The following is a 24,752-nucleotide window of genomic DNA, read 5'->3' on the forward strand; positions in this document are numbered from 1 at the left end:
ACATCTGGCCCAGCCCCGTGGGCAGCTCAGGCCTGAAAGGAATGCAGTGGTTCTGGGACTGTCAGTCCCCCATGGGCCTCTAGCATGCTCTTGACTTGCTTTACCAAAGAGCTGTTTTGTTCAGGTTCGAACAGCAACTGTTTACCCATGTGAACCAAAATCTATGCATTTGGAGAGAAGAAACCCCAGAGGAAGCATTTCTGTGGCTTTGGTCTTCGAACAAAGCGTGGCCCTGGGCCAGCCAGCTCCGAGCCTATGGGCCCCACTTTCAGTCCTCAACCCCCAGAGAGGCCTGGGAGCCTATTCGACAATATTAAGATAATTTTTTATTTTGAAATTTTTTATTTTTTTGGCCATGCTGCGTGGCTTGCAGGATCTCAGTTCCCTGACCAGGGATTGAACCTGGGCCACGGCAGTGAAAGCCCAGAATCCTAGTCACTAGGCCACCAGGGAACTCCCCTATTTTGAAATAATTTTGAATTTATAGAAGTTGTCTTTAAAACAGTACAAAGAATCCCTGTACACCCTTTGACTCAGATTCAGTGATTGCTAGCGTTTTGCTACGTCTGCTTCATCACTCCCTTTCTCTACGTGCTTGTTTTTTTCCAAGAATGACTTTAGCTGCAGACATGATGTTGCTTCACCCTTAAATTCTTCAGCGCGTATTAAAGAACAAGGGTTCTCTTTCCTATTACAGAACAATTTGCAAAGCCCAGCAACACGACACTATGATCTAGCATTTACATTTTATTGATTGTCCCAATATTTTCCATTATTCTCCTCTGCTATACAGAATCTGGTCCAGGAACAAGTGTGCTATGTGTTGCCCCGTCTCTTTAACCTCCTTCAATCGTTTTGTCTTTCATGACCCTGACAGCTTTGAAGAGCCTAGGCCAGTGTTTTTTTTTGCTGACCTGGGCCCTTGAACTCTTTAATCAATAGAAATTGATAAGAGGCCAGACGAGAAATTCAGGCAGGGCTTTACTGGGACTCATGCTGCAAGCACAAGGGAACGAAAACAAGGAACAGGTGCCCTTGCTCGCTCTCCAAGGGCTGGCAAGCTGGTTCCTTCAATAGGGTGAGGGTGGGGGCAGATTGGTGGGTCCACTGGAAGGGTGGCTTAGGTGGCCTGCCCACCCCCTCAGTGGTGCTGTGTACAGGAATCATGTACAGTACCCTGCTTGTGCTCCTGGCACATCACAAGTGGCAGTTCGCTTGTGGCCATTTTGTATCTTATTGTTCATCATTGCTCCAACTGCGCATGCATGCAGTTATTTTTAGTCCCTTGTATAGTTTCTTTGTATCTGTCGCTCAAGGAGACATTTGTCCAGGGGCAGGAACAAGCACTCCTGTGGAGGGTCCCAGGTCCCAGCCTATCTCAGTTTTAGCCGACAATCTGCATCTTAAACGTGTTTTCCTGGTGATCCTGACGCCCTCTCTGGTCTCCCTGTCTGAGCCCAGAGTCCTGCTGCTATGGGGGAGGCCTGTGTCTTACTCACTGGGGGCCCCACAACTGGCTCAGGGCCTGGCACCCACTGGGGCTCCAGAAAGACTAGACTTCGGAGCTGTGTAGACAGGAACTCCAGCCCAGCTGTGCCACAGAGTGGCTTGGGCAATGGCTCACCCTCTCCAGCTTCACTGTCCCCATCTGTAACCTCACCATGGGGGTGGAGAGTGGTTGGGTTGGTCAGTCTTTAAGGCCTTGCAGCTTTGAAGCTTGGTTGTTGACCCTCAGAAAGTTGAGCCCAGCCCAGGGATCCCTTTCCTCCCGCACCAGGAGCTGGAAACTGGATGTCTTAGGCCTCTGATGTCAGTCACTCACGCAAATTCATCAACTACGGATAAATTTACGTATCATCCATGTAAATTCATCTGCTGAAACTAGGAGTTGCTTCTAACTAATGGAAGTTGGCAAAGGTGATGGGAAGTCATTTCCTTGATTAGGTTACATTACACAAGCCTCCCTCTTAGAGGACTGGAAATTCTCCTTGCTGGCTTGATGAACTGAGCTGCCATTCTGAGGAAGCCCAAGTGCCCTGGAACTGTAGGCAGCCTCCAGGGTCTGCAGGTGGCTTCCAGCTGACAGCCAGCAGAACCCAGGGCCCTCGGGGGGGCTGGGGTGGGGGGAGATGCGGGAGGGTCAGCAGAGGCCAAGCCTCAGAGTCCATGTGCAAAACATCACTGGTTTCCCCACGTACAGAAACGAAACAGGGATTCCACTTCAGAACAGAGCTTTCTTTTCCGAAACTTCTTTCCTGATTCCGTGTCTGGCCCAGACACACTAGGCTCAGCTAACACCGAGGGCTGGGCCCCTACAGCCTGTGGGTGGGTCTGTCTGCACTCACTGTGACTCAGGTCTGCGAGGGAGAAGGGGTGGGAGCAGGGTCGGGGTTCTCTCACACCAGGCCCCGCATCGGGAAGGCTTTCGGGCAGAGATGGAAGGGCCACCCTGACCACTGCAGCGCCCCTAGCTGGTTCACCAATGTGGGATGAGGGGGCCCAGTGGCCAGGTCTTTAGCTTCAACTACAGATGCTTCTTCTCCTTTCCTCCTCTGGACCCTAAATTCTCCCCACTTCCAAATCCTTCCTTCCCAGGACATGTGAATCCTTCTCTTCATCTTGCTGAGGAAGGTTTTGGCCCTCAATCTCTGATCTTGTCCCACACACCTGAAAACTGAGGGGCTTGCTTTCCCACCAGTTCTATAATTTGCCAACTGCATCCCAAAGGCGACCGGGTTTCCTCACATTCCAACCTAAGCTGTGCCGCAGGGCTGCCTACCTCCCAGGGAGAGACTAGAACTCTCCTGGGAGAGAGACTCAACACTCAGCCTTGAAAGTGTTAATCCACGCAAGCAAATTAGATCAGTCTCCACTGCATGTCTCCCCCAAGAGTGGCATTAGTTAGACCAGGCTGATGCTGTAGAATCACATTAGCAGCTGGGAGATTGGCCAGCGACGGTACGAGCCTGCAGTATAGCCATGCAGGAGGGCGTGAGGTCAAGCAAAGCAGTGACGGAGACCTTGCTGACTGCTGGTTTATGGGGCAGAGCCAGGATTTCTGCTCCTCCCCAGCCCTAGAGCCAATATGTGACCTGTCCCCACCCGCGAACGGGGACTAGAGCAGGTCCCTGCTGCAGGAGGGACAGGGGTGCTTCTGAGGACTCGGACTCTGCCCATATGAAGCAGCTAGAAACCAGAGAAGCTAAGTCCCAAAGCACGAGGCTCCTCATGGTAAAGGGAACACACAGGTCAACTGCACATCTGCAGTCAGGTCCTAGAAGGTCACATCCAACTCCTCTGTGTGGACAGGTCTGCTTTCACTCTGACCACGTCTGCTAGGCTGCCATCTCCAGACCGGATGGGAATTGCACAAAGATAAACGTGATGCCCTGTTCCAACCCGCAATCTAGACCTTCCAAATTCCCTTGCCCCCTCTAAAGGGGCACAGTGGCTGCTCAAGTTTCCTGGCAAAAACTGGCTACCGTGAAAGGTGTTTTGAAAGGATTGCCAGAGGTTTTTAAGAGACTTCTTTTAATGTTGAACTTTAAAAAAACTGCACTTCATCAAGAAGCAATTTACCCAAACATTCAAGTCTCTTCTGGGTCCTTTCAAAATCCTGAGACGGGAGTGGAGAGTGGGTGGGGAGTAACAGTGGTCTCAGGAAAAGGGCTTCACAATGGAATCTGTGAAAGAAGTCTCTTTCAAATAGGCTATTCAAAAAGCATGCTTGGCAGTGACAAAAACCAAGGTGGCCTGCAAAATGGATTTCTTTCCCAGGGAGAGAGTTCCTAGGAATTATCCCAAGTTTTACAACTGGAGGGTATTTGTGATTATTGTATTTTCCCCAAACGATTATGAGCTGGAGCGAGGCTGGAAACCCTGGAGGGTCCTGACCACGAAGGGCCAATAGTCCAGTCACCTGCCAGGGCCAGATGCCAAATTTAAAGAGGCTCTAAGACGACAGACCAATTTGTTTTCCATCTCAGAGGTTCTCAGAAGGGATGAGAAGCTGACACAACTGGACTGGTATACAATCCCCCACCTCAAACAAACAAAACACTCACTTGCAAAACTCAAATTTGATGCTTGCTTTTAAAGTTTATTGACAACTGTTTGGTCCCAACACACAAAACAGCACTTGAACCACAGAAAAAGTGTTCAAACAAAGTAGACAGTTAAGAAAAACATCTCTTCCCCCAAGCTCAATCCAAAACAAACAGTGCAAGATGGGAAAGGGGGTTTTGGTGATAACTTTTGTCTTTTTTTAAACAGATTAATCTGGTACATCTTTCCACCCAGAAATAAAGAATTTCGTTGTCTTAATTCTCATACATCATTCTGTCACATCATTCAATTAAACCTCTAGATAAAAAAAAAATAGATAGCAATTGGACTGGCCATTGTGGAGTACATTACGAACACAACGAGCTTCGCTGTATTCTCACACCTTCAAACAGCGATTGTTGGAGTCACACACGCGTCCCAGGCTGACAGGTGACTCCAGTGAACAATTCAACCACACCCACACCACAGCGCACAACTCCAGTCTCTTCTTTGTCTGTTGCCCAAAGAAGCTGCTCTTTGAGGCTGTTCCTAGTGACTTGTAATGGTGCCTCTTACATCTTTAAAGTCCACATTCTTTACCTTCGAGCAAAACTAAAGTCCACGTGTGCAAACTCAGCCTTATGAAATCTCAGAATAAGGCCACTGATGTTCTCAACACCAACTTTGTCACACTGTTTAAAAGCTTCTTACAAAAAAGTGCACCTTTGCATTTTACTTCCTGTCACACTGTGTCGGTAGAGGAAATGCCTTTGGGAGGACTCAAGAGTGCCATGATGCCTAGAAGGCTTTCCCAGGGCCGTTCCATCTTGGTTGGGGCCATGTGCTGAGAACTGGGAATCACTGGCTTCATTTAAAAGATTTGGGGAACAAAAAATCTTACTTGTAAAAATCTCTCAATAGCCCTTATTTTGTGGCATTTTATCAAAATGCTGGCTATGAAATCAGAGCCCATTTTCTGGCTTTCTAGAAGTTACAAAATATAATCATTTCCCCAAAAGAAACCATCTAACTAGTGGAAGACCTTATGCCTACAGGTTTTTTCTGCTCTATGAACGAATCCGCCTTTTTGCCCAACAAATACAACCCATTGTAAATGTCAGGTTTCTCCAGGAGGCGTAAGAGGCTGCCTGTCACCGGATGCCTCAGCCACCTCAAGGCGAAGGTCATTCCACAGGGCAGTGCTCCCTCAAAAGCTGGCTTTTCCCAAATGCCAACATCAGACACCACAAAAAAACCCAAACATGCTTCCAACAGCAAGAAGTAACAGAGTAAAAGCAGACACTATTAAAAGACACTGAGTTAACAGACACAAATACTCACACACAAAGCTTCCCAGCTACGAAAACCAGCTTTAAAATTATGAATACAAGGTTAAGTTGATCAACCTTGGCCTTCCTATGTATAGATAGAATTTCTGTCTCTTCCTAGTGGAAAGAGCATTGATACCGTTCCTGTTAAAGCACCTCCCTCCTCAGCTCTGATTTGTAATTTATGCATTTGATGCATATTTTAGAAAATCAGACTCTCTTCCCAACATTGCCTCTCGACACACAATAATGTGTGTTGGAATTCAAATGCTGACTTTAAATTCATGACACCAAGACCATCTCCTTTTCCTTAACCTAACCCATATCAAACTGGAACTTAACATAAAAGGGAAGCTTAAAACATCCTTGACTTTCTAGAAAGCTCCTAAATGGAACCCCAAAGTGGAAACATTTTTAAAAATCTGTGATGAAGCCACATTTGTCAACTACAGACATAGTTAAATAAAAAACAAGGCACGCTTACAAGTCACACGGAAGCCAGGAGCCTTCACGTCCAACCAGAAAATACATTCTTCCTGCCTCGCCCACCATTCTCCTTCAGTGTTGTGATTGCACAGGATCACAGAACAGGCTTTGCTTCAAAGACACCTCATGCATTTGATTAATACTGTCTGAAAACATCAGTAAGCAAAGGCTTAGAGACTATATTATGCTACATGGAAGATTTTACCACTGACATGGCTTGATGGAAGTAAAACCACTTCCTCCTTGCTGAGTTCTCACTGCTGTCTTCTTACAGAACACCATTACACTTCATAGTAACTAACAAAAATTTGTTAAAATATATTAAGGATTCTTTAACAAATGACAGAATTTTTTTTTTCCAAATAAGTGGGGGAAAAACTGAAAGAAAAAATTCAGCTCAAAGCTGTGTCAATGTAAGAGAAACAAAACATTATGGAATATGTCTAAAGATGAAGTAACTGGTTTCTAGGGGGTCTTCATTAAAACAGAAAAGGGTTTTTTGAACCCACTTTTGTGTGCAGAATCAGACAGTGCTTTCCCATCCTAATTCTATGTTCAAAACGAGACTCAAAGCTTGGTTATAGGTGCAAAGGAAAAGTTGGCTGCCAATTTTACTCTATTTTTGGGTTGCTTTTTGGCTGGGCTTTCCACAGGGTCCTTGCTGAGCAGCGACTCTGGGGTTTCCGTGGAGAGGCAGGGAGGCACTGGGACAGCTGCTGAGATGCCAGATAAGCTGGAATCAGAGGGCAGGTTTTCGTTCTTCATTGGTATTGGAATTTCCATTTTCTCTTCTTGGTTTAAAACCATAATTTCTGTAAATACAGGAAAGCAAACACATTCAGTTCTAGGACCTGCAAAAAGTGTTCGTTTTCAGTTTTCCTCATTTCTCAAAAAAATAATCCCCAAATGTCACACCTATGCCATAATTTACTTATTAGCTCTGTGGCCAATATTATGTGTCACATAAGTCAAACATTTATAAACTTCATCTCAGGTCTCCCTTGAATTACAAAACTTCAGAGACCTTCGTTTTTGGCTACAAATCAATGCGCAGTGGTTTAACATTTTTTTCCACTTTCTCTGCCCATTCATTCTCTCTGTCAGGTAGTTAAGGACCCATAAGCCACATGTGACCTAAAGACTTTCAGACCAGGAGGGGCCTTGGTACCAGGGGGCCCTGGCCTATTCCACTGACAGAGTACCGTGCTCTTCGTGCACCCAAGGTGGGGCTGGGGAGGGGGAGTGGGGAGCAGGGCAAGCAGAGATAAGGGGAGAACTGCACAGAGTCAGAAGTACCCTCAAAAATCCAGGAAGTGAAGCAGCCACTTTTCCCAGAGCGCGCACAGGCTGCTCTTTCTCTGGCTGAGCCACAAGTAACTAGCCTGCTGTAGGTACAGAGACACTGCTTGGAAGTGATGTGTCCTTACACCTTGGATTGCCACTGCATGTGCAAGGGGCTCCTGCACCAAAGGAACACAGAGGCTGAGGGTGACGGCGGGGAGGCAGAACCTCAGCTCAGCTCTCAGGCTGACTCTCGCTGGGGAGAATAACGGACAGAACTGCCAGCACCGCTCAGGTTATTTCTCTCCCCGACACAGGGATGGTTGAACTCAGTACACTAAACACACCAAGGCTACACCCACAGAAGAGCTAACGTCAATTTCCCACCAAGTCTGCTTCTAGGGGAACCACCCCCGCCATCACCACAGCCCAGGTCCAGCTCCACAGCCAGGTAGGTATACGTCTCCTCACTGACTATCTTCCAGATAAACAGCCTCAGCTCTTTCACTGGGTGACGGTGCCAAAGGTGCTAAAGGCTGCTAAGAAGACCGAGGCCTGTGGTCAGCAGGGTCATCTCCTGGACGGCAGTGTCAGCAAAGCGGGGAAGGACCATCCCAACAGAGGAGACGACAAGGGAAGGACCTCGACAGAGCAGGTGGGCCGGCCTCTCAGGAGGCCAGGGACACGACAGAAAGACAAGAGGCCTGGGGCTCCAATCCTGGCTCTGCCTCTTCCTAGCCGAGCAGCCTGCAGCCCATGCCATCTCTAGCTGTGGCACAAGCTGGGGCGCGAGACACAGGTGCCCTCCCTCCCCTATTCACAGTCCCACGGAGCCCCAGTACCCTCTGGAGTCGTTCAACTCTGGGCCAGACCGGGGGTGACGTGTATGTCTGGTGACGGGCGGGGGTTGCCACTGGAGTTGCTGCACTTTCCAAAGGTGGGGAGCACAGCCCAGGAAGCCCCTGCACGCTCTCCTGTGGGGTCCCCACCCCCAGCGCAGCTGCGGCACCCCTCAAGACCACCATCGTTCCCGTGCTTGCTGCTCCCTCAGCCACCTCGGGCTGTGAGCAGGAACCCTGATAGGAAAAGGGGGTCCTGAATAATCCTCATAGGTATATTTGTGCCTGGAAAGGTAGAGTCTCTCCCCACTCCCATCAAACAGTGAACATCTTGGCATTAAGGGTTTACTGTTTAATTAAATCCACAGAGAAAACCCCACAGTGACACAGGGCCTCCTACCAGAAGGCTCCTGAGGGCGCTCCTCAAACTGAATGAGGTCAGCGGACTGGAGGATGACGGGATCCGGTCTCAGCTGAGGGGACGGCAGGCACGACGGGACAGGCGCGCACAAGAGGTCCACAGGGGAGTCGCTGGTCAGGCGGAGGAGCTCCTGCTCCACCGGACGGGGCCCTGGGGGAGACGGCAAGCGGGGCTCCGCTCAGGACTGCGCGGCCTGTGCCTGAAGCCTGCCTTCTCCTTAAGGTCAGGAAGTACTCAAGGTTTAAAAAAAAAGCCATTAACAGAAAGGTCTGGGTCACTCTCGGTAGGTGAGATGCCACAGCCAGGATCTCCCGATTTGTGTTCTTAGGAACAAAGGGGGCAATTAAAAAACGCTGAGAAAAATTTAAAAACCCATAGAAAGTAGTTAAGTGAGCAAAAGGTCCGAATTAGAAGACTTGGGTCCCAGTTCTGTCACTTCCTCGCTGAGTGCTCTTGGGTAAGCTACTTAACCTCCCGGAATTTCAGTCCTTCATTTGTAGGATGGAGGTAACTACTGCTGAAGGCTGTGCTGACAGCTTGAGAGGATGAGCTACATTCAGGTGCTTTGTAAAAATGTAAAATGTTACATAGCTGAATATCCTATAAACAGAGAGCACAGTAGCACTTGTAACTATTTAACAACTTGCAGAGTCTTAAGAACATAAAATTCTCATATCTAGCAATGGACTCAAAATTCAAGCGAGTTGATTTCTATCTAGTACACAGAAGATTCCACATAAAATCGGGATGACTCGATGTTGTTCTGAGTAATACTAATTCATTACTATCAAGTCTTTCCCAGGAATGTCCTGTGACAAAGACTCTCCCTAACCCAACTTTAGTCAGGAGTCAGGCTCCTCCAAGCCCTCTTCTCCACCAGACCTTGACCTTGGTCTTCTGTGTCTCGTGTCCTTGCCATGTCCAGTCTTGACAAGAATCTTGAGAAGTCAGTTTTTAGCAAAAATCCCCCAGCCTTTTGATATCTGATCAAGTTCCTCATCCCACCCCACCCCCAACCTTTGATGTCTAAGTCCTTGGCCTGCCTTTAACAAAAATCCTCTTAGGTCGGCAGGAATCCCCCTACCTTGATGTCTCCTCTTGGTAGTTTCCCAGCCACCGACCCCCTTGCTCTGCTCCTTGACTATAAGCCCCCACTTGTCCTTGTCACATTCAGAGCTAAGCTCCATCTCTCTCTCCAAGGGCAGCAGAGTTGACTCCACTGCAATCATCTTGAAGTATTCTAATAAGTGTCAGAATCTTTTTCCTTTAACATCTGAATTATGCTGGCTTATTGTCATTATGGGGGCTGCCGACATCCTTCAAGAACATTAACCGGTCAACCATCAAATGCAGGCCAGTTTTTCTCTGTTCTTAACCAAACACCAGACTCCTTTGGAAAATGCATGAATACTTACCTTTAACGAATGAAAATGACCCAGCATCGTCCTTCACCCTCAAACCACCCCAGCTCCACCCCAAGCCATTTCCTGAAAATTTCACCAGCTTTGCTTTGTTTTTCCTCTCTTACCGTCACCACCTGCTCCGAGTTTGAGTTCCAAGGCTGTGCGAGATTCGGGCACCTCCAGGATGCGCTCGGTAGCTGAGGGCCGGGTTTCATGACTGGCAGAGGGGAGACCAAGTGAACTCACACGACCTGGAAGACAAAGAGCACCCATCAAAGGGGGATCAGGGCGAGAACTGGGGCTTCTGAAGGGGGAGGGGATGGGGCTTACTTACTTTTCATGTCATTTTTTAACACTACAATTCTCTTATGACCATGTCCTTTTATCCAGACCACCTGCACACAAGACATACTACTGGTTAAGCAGTGGAAAAGGAGGGGAAATAAGCCCTAAAATTCAGGAAGAGTGTGACCTACTGTGTTTGGTAACATACTTAAACATACTAGGACTTAAAGACCAAATTAACGCCAAGAAAAAATCTTCTACACTTTGTTTTAAAGCAACAGAGGCTGGCAGAAACATGCTGCTTATAAAAAGCTGTAGTCTTAGAAGTTGTGAGACTCAGCTTAAAAAGTACTCTTCATGGCTCTTTAAAAACATCACCTCCCAAACACCAGAGCTGGTATATAAATGAAGCTAGTTCTCATGTGGGAGCTCTTACCATTTTTTCCAGATACTAAATGCACCTTAAAAGAATTAATGGCTCTCCCACGCCCCTCAAGCTAAGCTCATTACCCTGACCATAAAACAAGGGCCCCGACCTAATAACGCTGCCCCCACCTCCGCCAAGAGAGAGGCAGCAGTGGCCCTTGGCTCCCAGAGCCCCCCACGTGCATCTGACACCAAGTCCCTCATCTCGGCTCCCAAGCTGTCCTACCCTCGTGTCCCTTCCTACTTCCTTCACTCAGGCTCAAGCCCAGCGTAGCGCTCACCTGGGCCTCCGCAGTGGCAGGCTCCTCCTCTCCTCCTGGTTCTCTCAACTCTACCACGGACAGCAGCCCCGAGGCTCCTCCCCTCTCTCCACAGTCTTGGCCTCCATAACTGAGCTCTTAGCTCGCTGAGAGGCTCCGGCTCGGGAGCTCCACACTACTTCTCGCTGCTCTGCATCTGCTTACACTGTCTGCCCTCTCCCCTCTCTGTCACATGGTCGATTAACTTCTACACATCGTGAGGACTCTGCTCTGGGATCCCCCGCACCTGTCCTCCTCAGTGCCCACCGACGGCTGCACTGACCGCACCGACTGTCACCTGCTCAGATGTCTTGACTCTCCATTACCCCATACCTTTCTGAGGGCAGGGTCTGGGACTCACCCACCTCGCACCTAGGAATTTAATGAAGGTTTGCAGAATGAAGGAGAAATGCTAAAATCATTCATTTTTCTCCAACGGTATGTATGTTTTGAAAGGATCAGTTAAGAATGCCTGCAGTTTCATTATTCTGTCCAAGAGTGAGCCTGTGGCTCTCCAGGAGGACACCCTCCAAGAAACTGAGAAAACACCCACCTGTGGGATCGCTCCCAAGAGCTCCTCAACACTACTGTAGCCATACGTCTTGGGTTGCAGTGTTTCTCCGACATACTTGGTATAGGCCATGGAAAATTCATGAAGGAAAAGCTGCTGGTAGTGGTAAGTGTGAAGCAAAGACCGCACGTTCTTGGCAAACAAATACAGACTTGTGAGCTTCACACACTCCTCTGTCTTATCATTAGTAAAAACCTGGTCCAGGAGAAAACAGCAGCATTAGAAACTTCCAGAGTGACTGGTCCTGCATCCTAGAAGTGAGGGTCTCTCAGAGAGTGAAAAGATGCCAAGTCAACTTGAAAACGTGCAAAAAGCCAGGGAGGAGGAGAGATTGATTCAAGGATCTCCTCCAAGAGAGGGCTATAGCCTTGAGCCAACTCGAGTTCTATTTGTAGGTGTAAGGCAGCAGAGGTCTGACGAAATAGTGTGTCAGAAAGGAAGGAAACTGGTAAACTGAGATCTCAAACGAAAGGAGGCAGTAAAGAGAGAGGGCAAACCCCTAAGTGGACAAAGGGGCACCAGACAGTGGGGACCGAAGCCACTAAACCTCATCTCCCCAAGGAACACCGTGATGCAGGACAACAACATCACTATTCTTAAAACAACAACAACAAAAGCAATAAAGGGAAAAAACCCCACAAAAACCTTTTGTCCTCAAGTAAGCAAATCTGTTTACCATAAGCCTTTCAGTCTAACATGCCCTCACTGAGATCTCCTAGAGAACAGATCTTTCCCAGCCTTAGCTGGCCATGGAAAGCCTTTGGTCCAGGAACATCCACTAGTATTGCCTAGAACTAGTGTTCATATAATATATAATTAACAGAGTTTAGAAAATGTTCGATTTGATATTGTGAAAGAAAACCAGAGCTGGATAGTAGTTAAAGTGGAAAAAACAGATTTTCTTCAGGACTATTGCAACAGGGTATAAGTGTATGTGTCCTTTTCAGATACAAGGAAAAGTGAGGACTTATAGCCAAGGGGGGCTGGGGAGAGGGACATCCAGGGTAGGGGGAATTCTTGTTAAACTGACCTAACAGGATTCTTGCAGAAGGTAAGCCAGGGTGATCAGATACCAAGGGTAGGAGATTCTCTCTAAAACTGGGCCATGTGGGCCCATCAAGGATAAGGGCAGGGCCCAAAGACAAAGTATAGTCTAGAAAGTGGCTCAGGGGAGACTGTCTGGCCAAGGAGTTTTAAAATTATTTAATTATTGGTCACGTGGTTATATGATAACAATGGTATAATCACTGTTTTCTTACATTGTGGGATTTATTTAGTTAATATTCTATTTAGAATCATTTTCTTTTGGGGGACTGGTATTAAAGTTACTTTGGCTTCATAAAAGAAGTGGTGTGCTTCCCATCTTTTTTTTTTTTTTCCAAGTGATCTAGAAGTGGTTTTTAAAAAGTTGGAGTTATTTTTTAGGTGAGTTAAAACCCAGTTCTTAACCATCTGGTCCTTGTGCCTTTTGTCAGTGGTAAAATTTCAATGACGTTCAGTCTTTTTTGTGTTAATTGGTCTAATTTTTAACTTCTTAAAAATCTGGTGTCAATTTAACTTTTTTCCTCAGGATCTTACCTATTTCCTCTAGGTTTTTATATTTGTTGTCCCACAATTGCACACAGTATTCTCTTACTATTCTTCTAATCTTGAAGTATCATCCTTTTTTTTTTAAAACTGCACCACGCGGCTTGTGGGATCCTAGTTCCCTGACCAAGGATCGAACCTGGGCCCCCTGCAGTGGAAGCATGGAGTCCCAACCACTGGACTGCCAGGGAATTCCCGAACTGCAATTCTTTTTTTTTTTTTTTTAAGATGTATTTATTTATCTATTTATTTATGGCGGCTGCGTTGGGTCTTCGTTGCTGAGCGCGGGCTTTTTCTAGTTGCGGCGAGCCAGGGCTACTCTTCGTGGTGGTGCGCGGGCTTCTCTTGTTGCGGAGCATGGGCTCTAGGCGCGTGGGCTTCAGTAGTTGTGGCTCGCAGGCTCTAGGGTGCAGGCTCGGTAGTCGTGGCGCATGGGCTTATTTGCTCCACGGCATGTGGGATCTTCCCAGACCAGGGATCAAACCCATGTCCCCTGCATTGGCAGGCGGATTCTTAACCACTGCACTACCAGGAAAGTCCCCCCGAACTGTGATTCTTGAAAGGCCACCTGGTGACCAGCCAGTCAACCTTCCTTTCTGCCCTGCATCTGACTGACAGACCACCACATAAGCGATCTCCTTCAGAAAGAGGTAACAGCAGCAGAGTCTAGCCTGGTACAGGAAAAAGGCACCCCAGTCTAAGAATCTGGAGGCCAGGGCTTTCATCCTGGCTTGTCACTTGTTTGGGCAGGGTGCCTGCACCTGCCAACGCCTCTGTCTGTCTATAAAATGACCAATCAGTTTAATCTAGACCATTTGGTGATCTATAAATACCCAATACAACAGTTTTCATTATGGTGGTTCCAGAACCATTACCATTCATACCTCAACTAAGTAAGGCAGACTCTTCAGAAGTTCGGTCAAAGTCATGAACCCATATTCACAGGGGTTGAGAGGAGTACTGTGGGTGGTTTCATAGTGTCTCTTGAGCTCATCAACAGAAAGATGGGCAGTTCCCTCCCAAGACATCAGCAATACCAGCAGTTGGGCAGTGAGAGCACGCAGAGACTTGCGGTTGATCAGCTGAATCTGTTTGCCAGATTCCATATCAGCAACCTGGGAAGAACAAGAATGCAAACTTTTCAGAACTCAAGAGAGACAGCCTGGGTCATACCTGGTTCATCTAGTTTCACTTTGGCAAACGAGACCAAAAGAGGAAAATCTCTAAGTTTTTCTCTTAAACTGAAGTAAAGTGAGTGGGTTTGCTGTAGCTTCTTTGGGACCCCAGATCAACACTTCAGACCAACTGCAGCAGAAGTCATTCTCTCCCTCCCTCCCTGCTGGTCCATAACCAGAAACTTCCATCAACACCACCGCTCTCCCAAGAGAAGGAGATAAGACCGGCCAGCAGACATCCATTGGCCCAAGCCTTGTGAATTAAGGGTTGGTGTTCTCCGAAAGCAGGAGGTGGTTAGATTGCAGGCAACCCTCCACAGAGCTGCTCTGCAGTCGACTTGCCCCACGTGTGTGTCCCAGGGGCTAGACACAAGGCCTTCTCTAGACACAAGGGCAAGCCGCATTCTTATAGCCCATAAGCACTTGAAAAAAAGCTGGTATTTTCATGTCTGACTATATGTCTACTTCTCGATTTTTTTCAGATTCTCAAGGAGATAAAGGGTTTAACTGATTAAGTGCATTGGGAGGGAAACCTTGTGAAAGAGACACAGCTTATCATTTGGGGACCAAAGAGCATGTGAAGCATGTGAAGAAACAAACATTTGGTGGCTGAGACCTGCAGGCCTTGGGCATGGTGCGGGTGGGAGGGGGGCCATGTCTGTGAAGTGAGCCATCATGGGAGTGAAAACAGGCAGAGCTTCAGGACACAGGCTGCTCAGGCCTCGGCAGGTGAACCACTGCTCACTATCACGGCTGTTTTCCCCTTTATCTGATTTCCAGCCAGGACCACGGGTCAAGCTCAGGGACTTTGGACCCCTGGAGGCAGAGAGGGTGGGTGGCATTTGAGGAGCCAGCCCAGTACCAGTTTGTCTTTGGAGCCGACGCCCACCCAGAGCCAGGGCAGGAGGCTGGTGGGTCAACCCTGACTCCACTCATCGTGGTTACGGATCTGTGAAGATTCACACTACGGATTTCCTCAGCAGACCTGGGGTTTAATCAATCAACAGATACAAGCCCGGGGAGTCCGAGTCATCTTCTTAGATGCCCAGACTATTATTAAGAAGAAAAAATAAAAACCTGCTTGATGCTACTTAGATACATCTCTTGATTCTCGACCCAGGCTACACATTAGAATCACCTCGCGAGCTTATCTGTGCTCTTAGGCTCAGAGCACACCTGGCCTCATTCTATAAGAATCTCAGAGGCCTCAGTATTTCCCAGAAGCTCCCCGGGAGATCGCAATGTGCAACCAGGTTAGCAAGCTGGAGCCGCTCCCATCTTTTCCCACTTTAATGCTCACATCCGAACATCCCGGTCATCGGCCCTTATTCATCACAGTTGGCGGTCATGGCTTAGTCTTCCGATCCACCGAAGCCCTCCAACTGCCATCACCCTGAGCAAACGAACATCCAGGGGGCCTGTCCCACACCAGGGCCTTCAGCTCCTCTAAGTTCTCATCTCCAATGACATTCTCTTCTACTCAGTTCCACTCCAGACCCCACCCCAGGCCACACTGGGGACCTTGTCACGGCCCACTTCCAGAATCACTCATTCGAACCTCCCACACGTCCTGCCTGAAGCAGATGCCAGAGTTGGAGACAAGAAGGCGATCCGAACGCTCAATTCTTACGTTTCTTCAACTTTGCCAGCATGGACTCCTACTTCCTCCCGATTCATGAGCCCTCTCTTTTCTTCACTTTTCTCTTTTATCCATCTTGGCACTGATAGGCCATTAATTCATGAACATTCCTGTCAATACTCTTATCTACACTCCTTTGTCCCTATGTCTTTTCATTGCACCCATCTGGCAAAATCCCACCTTGAACCCAACGCTCTGCTTTCCCTGAGTCTGTACCCAAGCAGCCACATCTCCACTGTCTCCACAGGAAACCTACGTGCACTCAGCCCCGGGGAGCTCCACGCTCCCAGCACCCCTACGGCCTCCCTGATCAGGCCCCTCTCCCGCTCACCACTGACAATTCAGACCTTCTCAGCTCTTCAGTCTGGAATCCCGTCTCTCTCTCCCTCTCTCTAAGCAGTTGCTCTCACCTTGTACTTGACAGAGGAAGAGCTCTGGGAAGGTAATTCCCTCTTTTCCTGGTGACACACATCAAACTCTCCTACATCCGCCTCCACCCTACCCGCTTCCCTTTTGTCAAAATACTAACGTCAGAGCTGTCCCTCCTTCCACTGAATGCCAATTCCCACGCCTCTGGCTCCCTCAGGACCCTCACCCCACCACCCTTTCTGGCCTTTGTGTATCAATCTCTCTCAAAGAGAGCCTTCTTGGCGGCTCTCAGACACGCCCAGGCTCCCCGACTGGAAAGAACAGCCAGCGAGCACTCGCTGGCTCAGACCCGCAGTCTCCTGCTCTTCTCCTTCACAAGCAAACAAACCGAACAGCTGTCTGGTCACCTGCTGCCAATGTCTCGCCCCCGCCGCCTCCTCGTTTCTCAGCCCACTCAGTGCGGCTGCGGTCCCATATCACTGGCGCCGATCCTGCTCCAGCCAGCAGCACCACGTACCTGCACTCAGCTTGGCCCCGCGGTCACTAAGTCCTGTCTCACCTGCCCTCTCAGTAGCACCTGGTGCTGCCGGCCGCTCCTCGTCCTTGGCCTTGGATGTTCCCCACTCCTAGTGTTCTTCCTGCTCTCCGGTCTCTGCATCCCTGCCTCCCACGAAGGGTCCTCCTCTTCTAACTGCCCAGCATAGAAACAGACTCCTTCCAGACCTGTGACTGGTGCTGCCACCACTTCGTACATTTTCCTTCCACTTCTTCCTCCTTGTAGTGAGTTTTCTTGGTCCTGTGGTGGACGCAGCCTGCACACTGTTCCCAGGACTGCGAGGGTCAGTTCAGCACAGGCTGGGGAAGAAGAGGCAGTCACCCTCTCCAGTCCGGCCTCTCCAGCAACCAAGGCAACTCTGAGCCCCAGCCTGCTCCTAAACCTACTCCATAAGTGAGTCCGAATCCGGAAAGGAGAGCTGTGATTTCAGTCTCCCCAAAACTTCAGAGACAAAGATCTGTGTACAAGGATCCAACTTCAGGTCAGCAGGACTGAGACTGAGACATGCAAGAATAAACACCCTGGGATAAACTGGCGACTTCGCAAATGTTCACAGAGACATTATTTTGGCGAGGCCACTAAAAGACACACAAAAGCAAGACCAAAAGTCTAAACTGCCAAACCCAAGTCATCTCCTATTACCCAAAAACGTATTAAAAACACAAGTTGTGAAACAACAGTAAGCAGTGCAAGGTGTAAATACAGAAATGCTAAATCACACGCAAACATCCCAATGAGGATTATGCCACTGCAAGTCTTACTACGTGAAAAAAAAAAAATGTTACCTTTACAACATGGCAGAGTTTCTGTGTTAGAGCCGAAACTGAACTGACATCGTAGTCTTGGAGACGAAATGTGTAACCAAAAGTCTTGGCATATTCTGTAAGCAGATCTGTCATCATAAGACAGTTATCTTTTTGGGACCGAAGGAGTTTAACAAACTGGGCAGCTAGAGCTTTGAACCGTTCGACCTCTGTCAAAGTAAGGATTTTTTCTTCTCCACATTCCAATACCTTGGAAAACACACAGGAGGAGGAAAGGGAGAACCAGTTATGACTGTTCACGGGATTAAATGGCATAAAATGCATACAATTAGGAACTAAGAAGCACTTCAGTTTTCTTTAATGGATGTCAGATTTCAGTTTTGCAAGATTAGGAAGTTCTGGAAATTAGCTGCCCAGCAGTATGAACATATTTAACACTGCTGAACTGTGCGCTTAAAAATGGGCAGGTAGGTATTTTACACACACACACACACACACACACACAATTTTTAAGCACTGCAGGGGTCAAAGATGGTAAGAGTAATAAAAATCAACAACAGAAATCTGGTTTAACTTAGCGATCACTTAACAGCCAAGCATTTGCATCACCTCGTGCACTCACGCCCACCTCCAACAGAAGAGATCTGAAAAGTACGGGGCTCATGAGAGAAGATTCAGTTTATGAAACAAGCTATGTAATCCTTTTCTCAACAGATTACCTAAAACTAACCTGAAGAATGATTTCTTTATTGAAGGAAAAACCACATTTACCTAAAAATACTAAGAAGCCAACAACACAGCTTCTCTGACTAAAGTATTTCAAATTTTCATCCTATTTCATAACTCCCTACTGCCCAGGCAAACAGATCTGAAAAAAAATTTTTTTAATTCCCCCTTACATTTTTCTGAAAGATATAATTAGAATTTCTTCACTTACTTGTAAAATATCAGGTATGGCTTCAAAAAGTTCGAGTAGTTTGGTAAACCCATAGTATGCGAGTTTGCACTGCCGGCCAAAGTGGTGATGGTAAGAGGGGATAAATTTATTAAAGGGCATCCGGAAATGGGGTTGGTGTCGCAGCAAATCTACAACATCCTTGGAGAACTGTTTTGTCCTTTCTATTTCATCCTGGGTACGTTCTTTAAAAAAACAAAAAAAAACCATGAACCACAATCTTCTTCTACCCATTTGTCCTTAACATTATTAGTGTAGTCAGTCCTATGCACTGGTTACAAGAAATACCATCTCTGCCTTCCAAACACACACAACCTTAAACCAACACACTCTTCTCTTTCCAGATGGTTTTCAAATTCAATCAAGGGCAGAACACCAGGAAGTCATGATACACATACGCACAAATACACACCTATATAATTTCAGCTTACAAACTAGAAATAATTTCTCTAGCCCCTCCACCTCCCCACACCCACTCCACATATATGAACATGACACACATACATGTCTCTGTACTTTAAAAAGTAATCTAGAAATTATTTTACTAAACCACACTTCTGAATATTAACATGCTTTGTTTATTCATCTGATCTTCAGTTAAAATTGCTAGCAGCAAAGAGTATCAGGCACCAAAAGTTTAACAAAAACAAAGGAGAGAAGAGTTTAGATTTCTGTTTCTATTAAATTTTAAATTAGAATTATGAAAAGACTGGCATTAGTCATTTTAGCTTTGGAATACTATGATTTCATGGACATCAGTGTTCTGCAACAGCACAGTTTAAGACCCACTGACTGATAAGAGCGGCAGAACACGACTGTGTGTAGATTTAATTTTTCTGTCCTAGTTCCCACCCCAGACCTCAACTGGAACTACTAAAACGTGGAAGATGAAACATCCATTTGAGTCTTCTTTCCTTCTCAAGTGTGTCATCTCAGAGTTAAAAAGAAGAGACAAGCGACAGCCACGGTAACTGACTCAAGCGGATAATTACAGCATAAACAGCCAGAGACAGGCTGAAGGAGACATTTTCAGAAAGTGCTCGTTATGCCCTTTTTTCCCCTTAGAGTGAATTCTGAAAAAATAGCCTGGTTTTCTTCTTGACAAGTGGCTTCCCCACTCTGAGGACGCTAGGATCCACTGCCTGGCAGAGCAGTTTTCACACTGCACTTTCCATGGAATCTTCAGGAATCACAGAGAAGGAGTGGGAAAGTGCATCCCTTGTATGATTCCATGTTAAAATGACCACTGAGACAGACAACTTTCTTTCAGCAAATTTAAGTCACATACCTCTTTTGGGGATACAAATCACCATTTCATTATCTTGTTGGGACAAGCAGATGGTTGTGTCTGGAATCTCTGATACGATATCAATCAACTCACAAACACCATATTCGGTGACATCCCAGTCCTTTGAGAAACACCTAGGTTTTAACCATGGAAATGGATGAAGAATGAGAAGTAGCATTTGCCAAAATAATTTATAAGTTTTCCAAAAGAATGCTAAATGGAGAAGTTAGATGATTATTTTAAATTTGGGAGAACAAGTGTTTTAAAATATTTGCTTTCATTTTTAAAACAAATACCATATGCTAACACATATATATGGAGTCCAAAAAAAAATAATAATGGTCATGAAGAACCTAGGGGCAAGATGGGAAAAAAGACGCAGACCTACTAGAGAATGGACTTGAGGATATGGGGAGGGGGAAGGGTAAGCTGGGACAAAGTGAGAGAGTGGCATGGACATATATACTCTACCAAATGTAAAACAGATAGCTAGTGGGAAGCAGCCGCATAGCACAGGGAGATCAGCTCAGTGCTGTGTGACCACCTAGAGGGGTGGGATAGGGAGGGAGACAAAATAAGGAGGAGATATGGGGATATATGTATATGTATAGCTAATTCACTTTGTCATAAAGCAGAAACTAAAAATAAAATAAAATAAAATTTGCTTTCATTTTTTTCCCTTCTCATCAACTCACCAATGATAAGCCTGCGTGAATTCTCTCACAATGACTTGTTTGCTGGCTTGGGATTTGAGAAGTTTTAGTAAATCCTGAGTAAAGCGCTTCACCTGGGCCCTGTGGGTAAGGGTCAGCAAGCGTTTGGAGCCCATTCCAAGAATCTGCAAACCAAACACTTTGGTTATTTATACTCATGAGACCCTGGCAGATTCTGACTTTCTTTTTGATGGTGCTCTCTCTCTCTCTCTGTTACCACTCTCAGAGAACAAATCCTTTTATGTATGATATCTGCATTTTGAAACACACAGACCAACAAAATGTAGGTGTCAGAATGAATAACTGCTCACGTGCCTGGGACCCTTTTTTCCTTGCACACTCTTTCCTAAATAGTCATGAATACAGAAATAAAAAGTATGTTATCAGCCTGGGCAACTAATTTTGTCTTTAAAAGACAGCTCAAGTTTTGCAGGCCATTTTTACAAGTGGGAAGCTATTATAACACCTTAAGTTAACAGGCAAAGACTCCTTAGGAAGCACTGTCGGGCTCCAGCCCAGTAACTGGTCTTGAACTCCTTCGTAAGAAAGGTAAGCCCACGTTACAGCAGCTCCTGTGTAATAGGGAACAATTCTGGAGAGGACTCTGCTAGGAGGAAGGAGGGCAGTCTATAGAGATGAGAAGGAAAGTACTCCTCGGTGCACTTAGGAGTTCCTTTGGAAACTCACAGCTTTCTGAAAAACTGAGAAGCCACATCGTGTATAAAACATGTGTATAAAGGAAGTTTTTACAGGATGTTTGCTCTGAGCTGACTTCTTAGGGATTAAGTTACCAGCTACCCTGTTTCTTTGGTGGAGATAGCCAAAGCCACGGAGGAACATTTCCACTGTTAAACAAATAAGCTCTTGGCACTCCTTACCTGCAACACATGAGGCACTGCTTCTAACAATTCGATCAGCTTGGAATATCCATAGTCTGATACCCGGCATTGCTTTGCAAAATGATGGTGGTAAGATGGGATGAAATTACTAATCGGTATGACACAGGATGGCTGGCTCTTCAGTAAATCGATCACTTCTCTACTGAACTGGATCAGCTGGGGGTTACCCACAGGACTTTTAGAACGAAGAAGCCAAGGATCTAAATATGGGGGGAAAAAAAAGGAACAGGCACAAGAGATAAAGCATGACTGCAGCCGATGAAAGAAAAGTAACTAACCTTGCATTCCCTTGCGTGAACTCAATAATGACCGAGCACACAAGACCAAACAGTCGCTTTACTTCTCAGCTGCTAAACCCAGGTCCTTTATAACCAACAGGCTAGCCCAACTTCTTTACAGGCTGGCAAATGCTTCCCCACTACTTCTCAAAGTCAAGTTGCCAAAGCAAAGCATGGTTCACCATAGTGTGAACTTAAAAGGGAAGTGCAGATACACAGGTAGTTTCCAGCTTATAAACTGGTTGTATGTCAAAGATCAATTTGTAACTTGGTCACTAACATACTTTCCCACAGAAACAAAGTTATAAATGGTCATCACGCAGGTAGCCCAGAAGGGCCTAATTAACCCAGAGAGGGGCTGCAAATGTTGTCTAGGAAACTATGGAAAGCAGTGATGTAAAACTAGCATGAGATAAAACTAAGAAACAGGTTTTTGCAATTATCTTGAATGATCATCTAAGAAGTTTTAGTTATTTTATTTATACAAGTGTAAATAATCCGATGGAAACCTTTATAAGGGGATAGTGGGCTAATGACACAGGAGAAAGGAGAGAGCAGCATAACAAGACAGGATGGGGAGGGTGTAGGCCTGAGGGGAAAGGTAGGAAGAAGCTTCGGTACAAACAGAGCTCGCTTGTTATCCTTACCTTTCTTCCTACAGGGCAGGGGGAGGTGGGAGGAGAAGAGGATGAGGAGAAAAGGAGGAAGTGTTGGGGGCCAAAGAGAAGGGAGAGTAGATATGAAGGCAACAATTCACAGTGCTGTGCACAGGTAGCAGGATTAGACACCTGCAACTCAGGGGGTGCCAGAGCTCAGAAACTCATCCAAATCTCGGTTCAAATATCCCAGTCCCTTACATTTAGAGTTAAATCTATTTTCACATTGATCAAAGTCATAAATGTTGATCAAAATAAATTTCCAAAGTAAATACTCAGAGATATTTCCTTCAAATAGCTAAAACTATTTTTAAAGGGCAAGCCAAAAAAGCTTTACAAAATTAGATAACTAGAGAGACTTGTAACTGTGGAATTTGGATTTTAAATTTTTTAATAATTTATGCTGGTACTTTCCAAAAGTCTAGCTCTGCCAAACCTTTAGCACTCTGGAGTTTTTAAAAGATCAAAGGAGACACCCACGGTGTTTTATGACAGGCAAACAGTGCTGCTCTTTAAGAGAAAAGCCAACAGCCTGGACCAAATACCTGAAACCTACCTGTGTTTGGAGGCGGGGGCTTGTTGTGAATCCACTTAACTACTTTGATGCCATTCTGTGCAGTGGCGATGTTCACACCTGGCACGCAGGTGATGAGGTGTTCCAAGGGAACACCTCCCCCTCGGTTTTCCTGCACTACTTCTAGTTCACCAAACTCTGCGGCATAACAATCTGGAAAACTGAAGTTGGGGGAGAAACAGGTTAATTAAAATAATGGAAAAGCAAAGCACTTGCCAAACAGACACCTGCCTTTATTTTAACACATCCATTAATAAATAATTTCTGTTAAGATGCCCATGATCTGGGTTTCAAAGTTAAATTAAGGTCCTAGAGAGGCAATCACTGTGGCATTTCTCTCTTTGATGCATTCTGATGGTCTCAAAAATTCCTGGGCAATTTTCTAGCAGAGGGGGTTAAAAATAAGGCAACAGGGTTGCAAGTTCAACCTCCTCTAACGTATCAGTTCGGTGGTTTTAAGGCAACTTGGTTCTGTGTTGGCCCCTCTATTAAGCCTACTACGTGGCCCATGGTGTGGCTGAAAGGACTTCTGAATACTTTTCTCCTACAAACGTTGAAATCTACAACTATTTGAGACCGTGCACTCTCTCGCAGTACTTGTGCAGAGCACTTCTAATAATCTTTCCTCTGTGGAGAAGAATCTGCCCTATTCATGCTGATGTTTCTAAAATTCAGCACAAACACAATTTCTTGTTGAAATATCGAGTGAATGGATCCCATTTCAGACACACTTCGACTACAAGTGGTACCTAAAAACGTCAGGCTGAAGCCTGGTACAGTGCGTGCTTGGGGAGAGGTGCAGGCAGGTGGCGGACTTTCTATAAAGAGGAGGACTAAGGTGTCACAATGGCTTTGACACGGTCACCTTAATAAAGGCACGGTGCCCTCGTGTGTCTGCAGAAGACTATGAACCTGGGGCGCGAACGTCTTCAGCGAGAGAATCACAAAAGGAATCTTGTAAGAGTCTGGATCAAATTCATGTTCACTGCCGAAAAGAGAACAAAACAGATGACATTTCTCAGTGGTCTAAGACGTTCCCAAGGTAATTCTAACAGATGCTCCACGACCTGTTACAAAAGGATTACTTCTCAAGGGAAACGGGCAATCTACCTGAAATCCTTATTGGGACAGTGCTGCCTGCAGACAGGCTCGTGATATTCTAACTCTTCAAATATAATTGGGCTGCAGTTTGTTGAGGAGCCGTCATGTGACTGGGAAGACCCCAAGGGGCTCTGGCGGGCCTGACTGCTGGGTAAGAGACACACCAGTCTGCCATTTCCTTGTTCACGGATTGCGACTGTGTCTGTTAGTTTATACAAATCTGACACATTCAACCTGTGTCCAAACCTAAAAGCAAGGAAAGAGAGAGATGCTGACTTAAAGAGAACGTTTTTCTTTGTACAGAAATTCCTGACCTGGTTAGATAAAGCTCTATAAGCAAGAATGGTTCCTCTGTCTCTTTGAAAAGTAAAACTGGGATAATTCTACTATAAATTTATTCACCATCAAACCAGTGATGCTTGGCACTCCCTTCCAGTCATCCCTGGCCCATTGCCCATTACAGTGATTATATATATCATTTGGTACCTAGCCTCCGACCCCACACAGTCTCTGTAAATGCCTCACCTAATTTTCTGAGATGGAAAACTATCAGCCATGACCCATTTCACCTTGGCCTCCCCTTCACTTCCAAATCCCTTTGTAATACTTCTCACCATCTCTGCTCCTCTCCCCAGAAGAGGTATACCCCTTTTCAGCTAACCCTATGCTTCAGCCCCCTGACCTACACTAGACTGGACTCCCCAGTCACCACCCTGACTTGTGTCTTTCATACTTGGAGCTTAAAGGCACAGGATCTGAAGACAGACAGATTTGAGTTCAAATCCTGACTCAACCTATGTGACCTTAGTCAAGTT

General features: G+C 46.3%; 2 protein-coding genes across 5 annotated transcripts in view; one reads left to right on the forward strand and one right to left on the reverse strand.

The window, feature by feature from the left end:
- Nucleotides 1-8,365, forward strand: part of LOC114894671 (mpv17-like protein) — a 171,238-nt gene extending 162,873 nt beyond the window's left edge. The window contains exons 9-10 of one of the 2 annotated variants that reach the window (XR_003793280.1): nucleotides 7,625-7,794; nucleotides 8,347-8,365. Coding sequence is in view for 1 of the 2 variants with exons in the window: in XM_029221607.1 (XP_029077440.1) it covers nucleotides 7,625-7,908 (284 nt within the window). In the remaining variant the exon portion in view is untranslated. Of the gene's footprint in view, nucleotides 1-7,624; nucleotides 8,308-8,346 lie in introns of those variants that run through there. The other variant, XM_029221607.1, reaches the window with a different exon arrangement.
- Nucleotides 4,074-24,752, reverse strand: part of MARF1 (meiosis regulator and mRNA stability factor 1) — a 40,660-nt gene continuing 19,981 nt past the window's right edge. For 2 of the 3 annotated variants that reach the window (XM_029221605.1, XM_029221604.1), the window contains exons 14-27: nucleotides 23,947-24,183; nucleotides 23,702-23,821; nucleotides 22,819-22,997; nucleotides 21,308-21,528; nucleotides 20,412-20,554; nucleotides 19,717-19,850; nucleotides 18,411-18,613; nucleotides 17,495-17,722; nucleotides 13,855-14,085; nucleotides 11,366-11,578; nucleotides 10,137-10,197; nucleotides 9,928-10,053; nucleotides 8,379-8,549; nucleotides 4,074-6,670 (exon numbers count right to left, since the gene is read on the reverse strand). In XM_029221605.1, the coding sequence (XP_029077438.1) occupies nucleotides 6,426-6,670; nucleotides 8,379-8,549; nucleotides 9,928-10,053; nucleotides 10,137-10,197; nucleotides 11,366-11,578; nucleotides 13,855-14,085; nucleotides 17,495-17,722; nucleotides 18,411-18,613; nucleotides 19,717-19,850; nucleotides 20,412-20,554; nucleotides 21,308-21,528; nucleotides 22,819-22,997; nucleotides 23,702-23,821; nucleotides 23,947-24,183 (2,512 nt within the window). In that variant the 3' untranslated portion in view covers nucleotides 4,074-6,425. The remainder of the gene's footprint in view (nucleotides 6,671-8,378; nucleotides 8,550-9,927; nucleotides 10,054-10,136; nucleotides 10,198-11,365; nucleotides 11,579-13,854; nucleotides 14,086-17,494; nucleotides 17,723-18,410; nucleotides 18,614-19,716; nucleotides 19,851-20,411; nucleotides 20,555-21,307; nucleotides 21,529-22,818; nucleotides 22,998-23,701; nucleotides 23,822-23,946; nucleotides 24,184-24,752) is intronic. The other variant, XM_029221606.1, reaches the window with a different exon arrangement.

The sequence above is a fragment of the Monodon monoceros genome, unplaced genomic scaffold (assembly GCF_005190385.1).
Source record: "Monodon monoceros isolate NGI ecotype Baffin Bay Population unplaced genomic scaffold, NGI_Narwhal_1 Super_Scaffold_13, whole genome shotgun sequence".
NCBI classification, from domain to species: Eukaryota; Metazoa; Chordata; class Mammalia; order Artiodactyla; family Monodontidae; genus Monodon; species Monodon monoceros.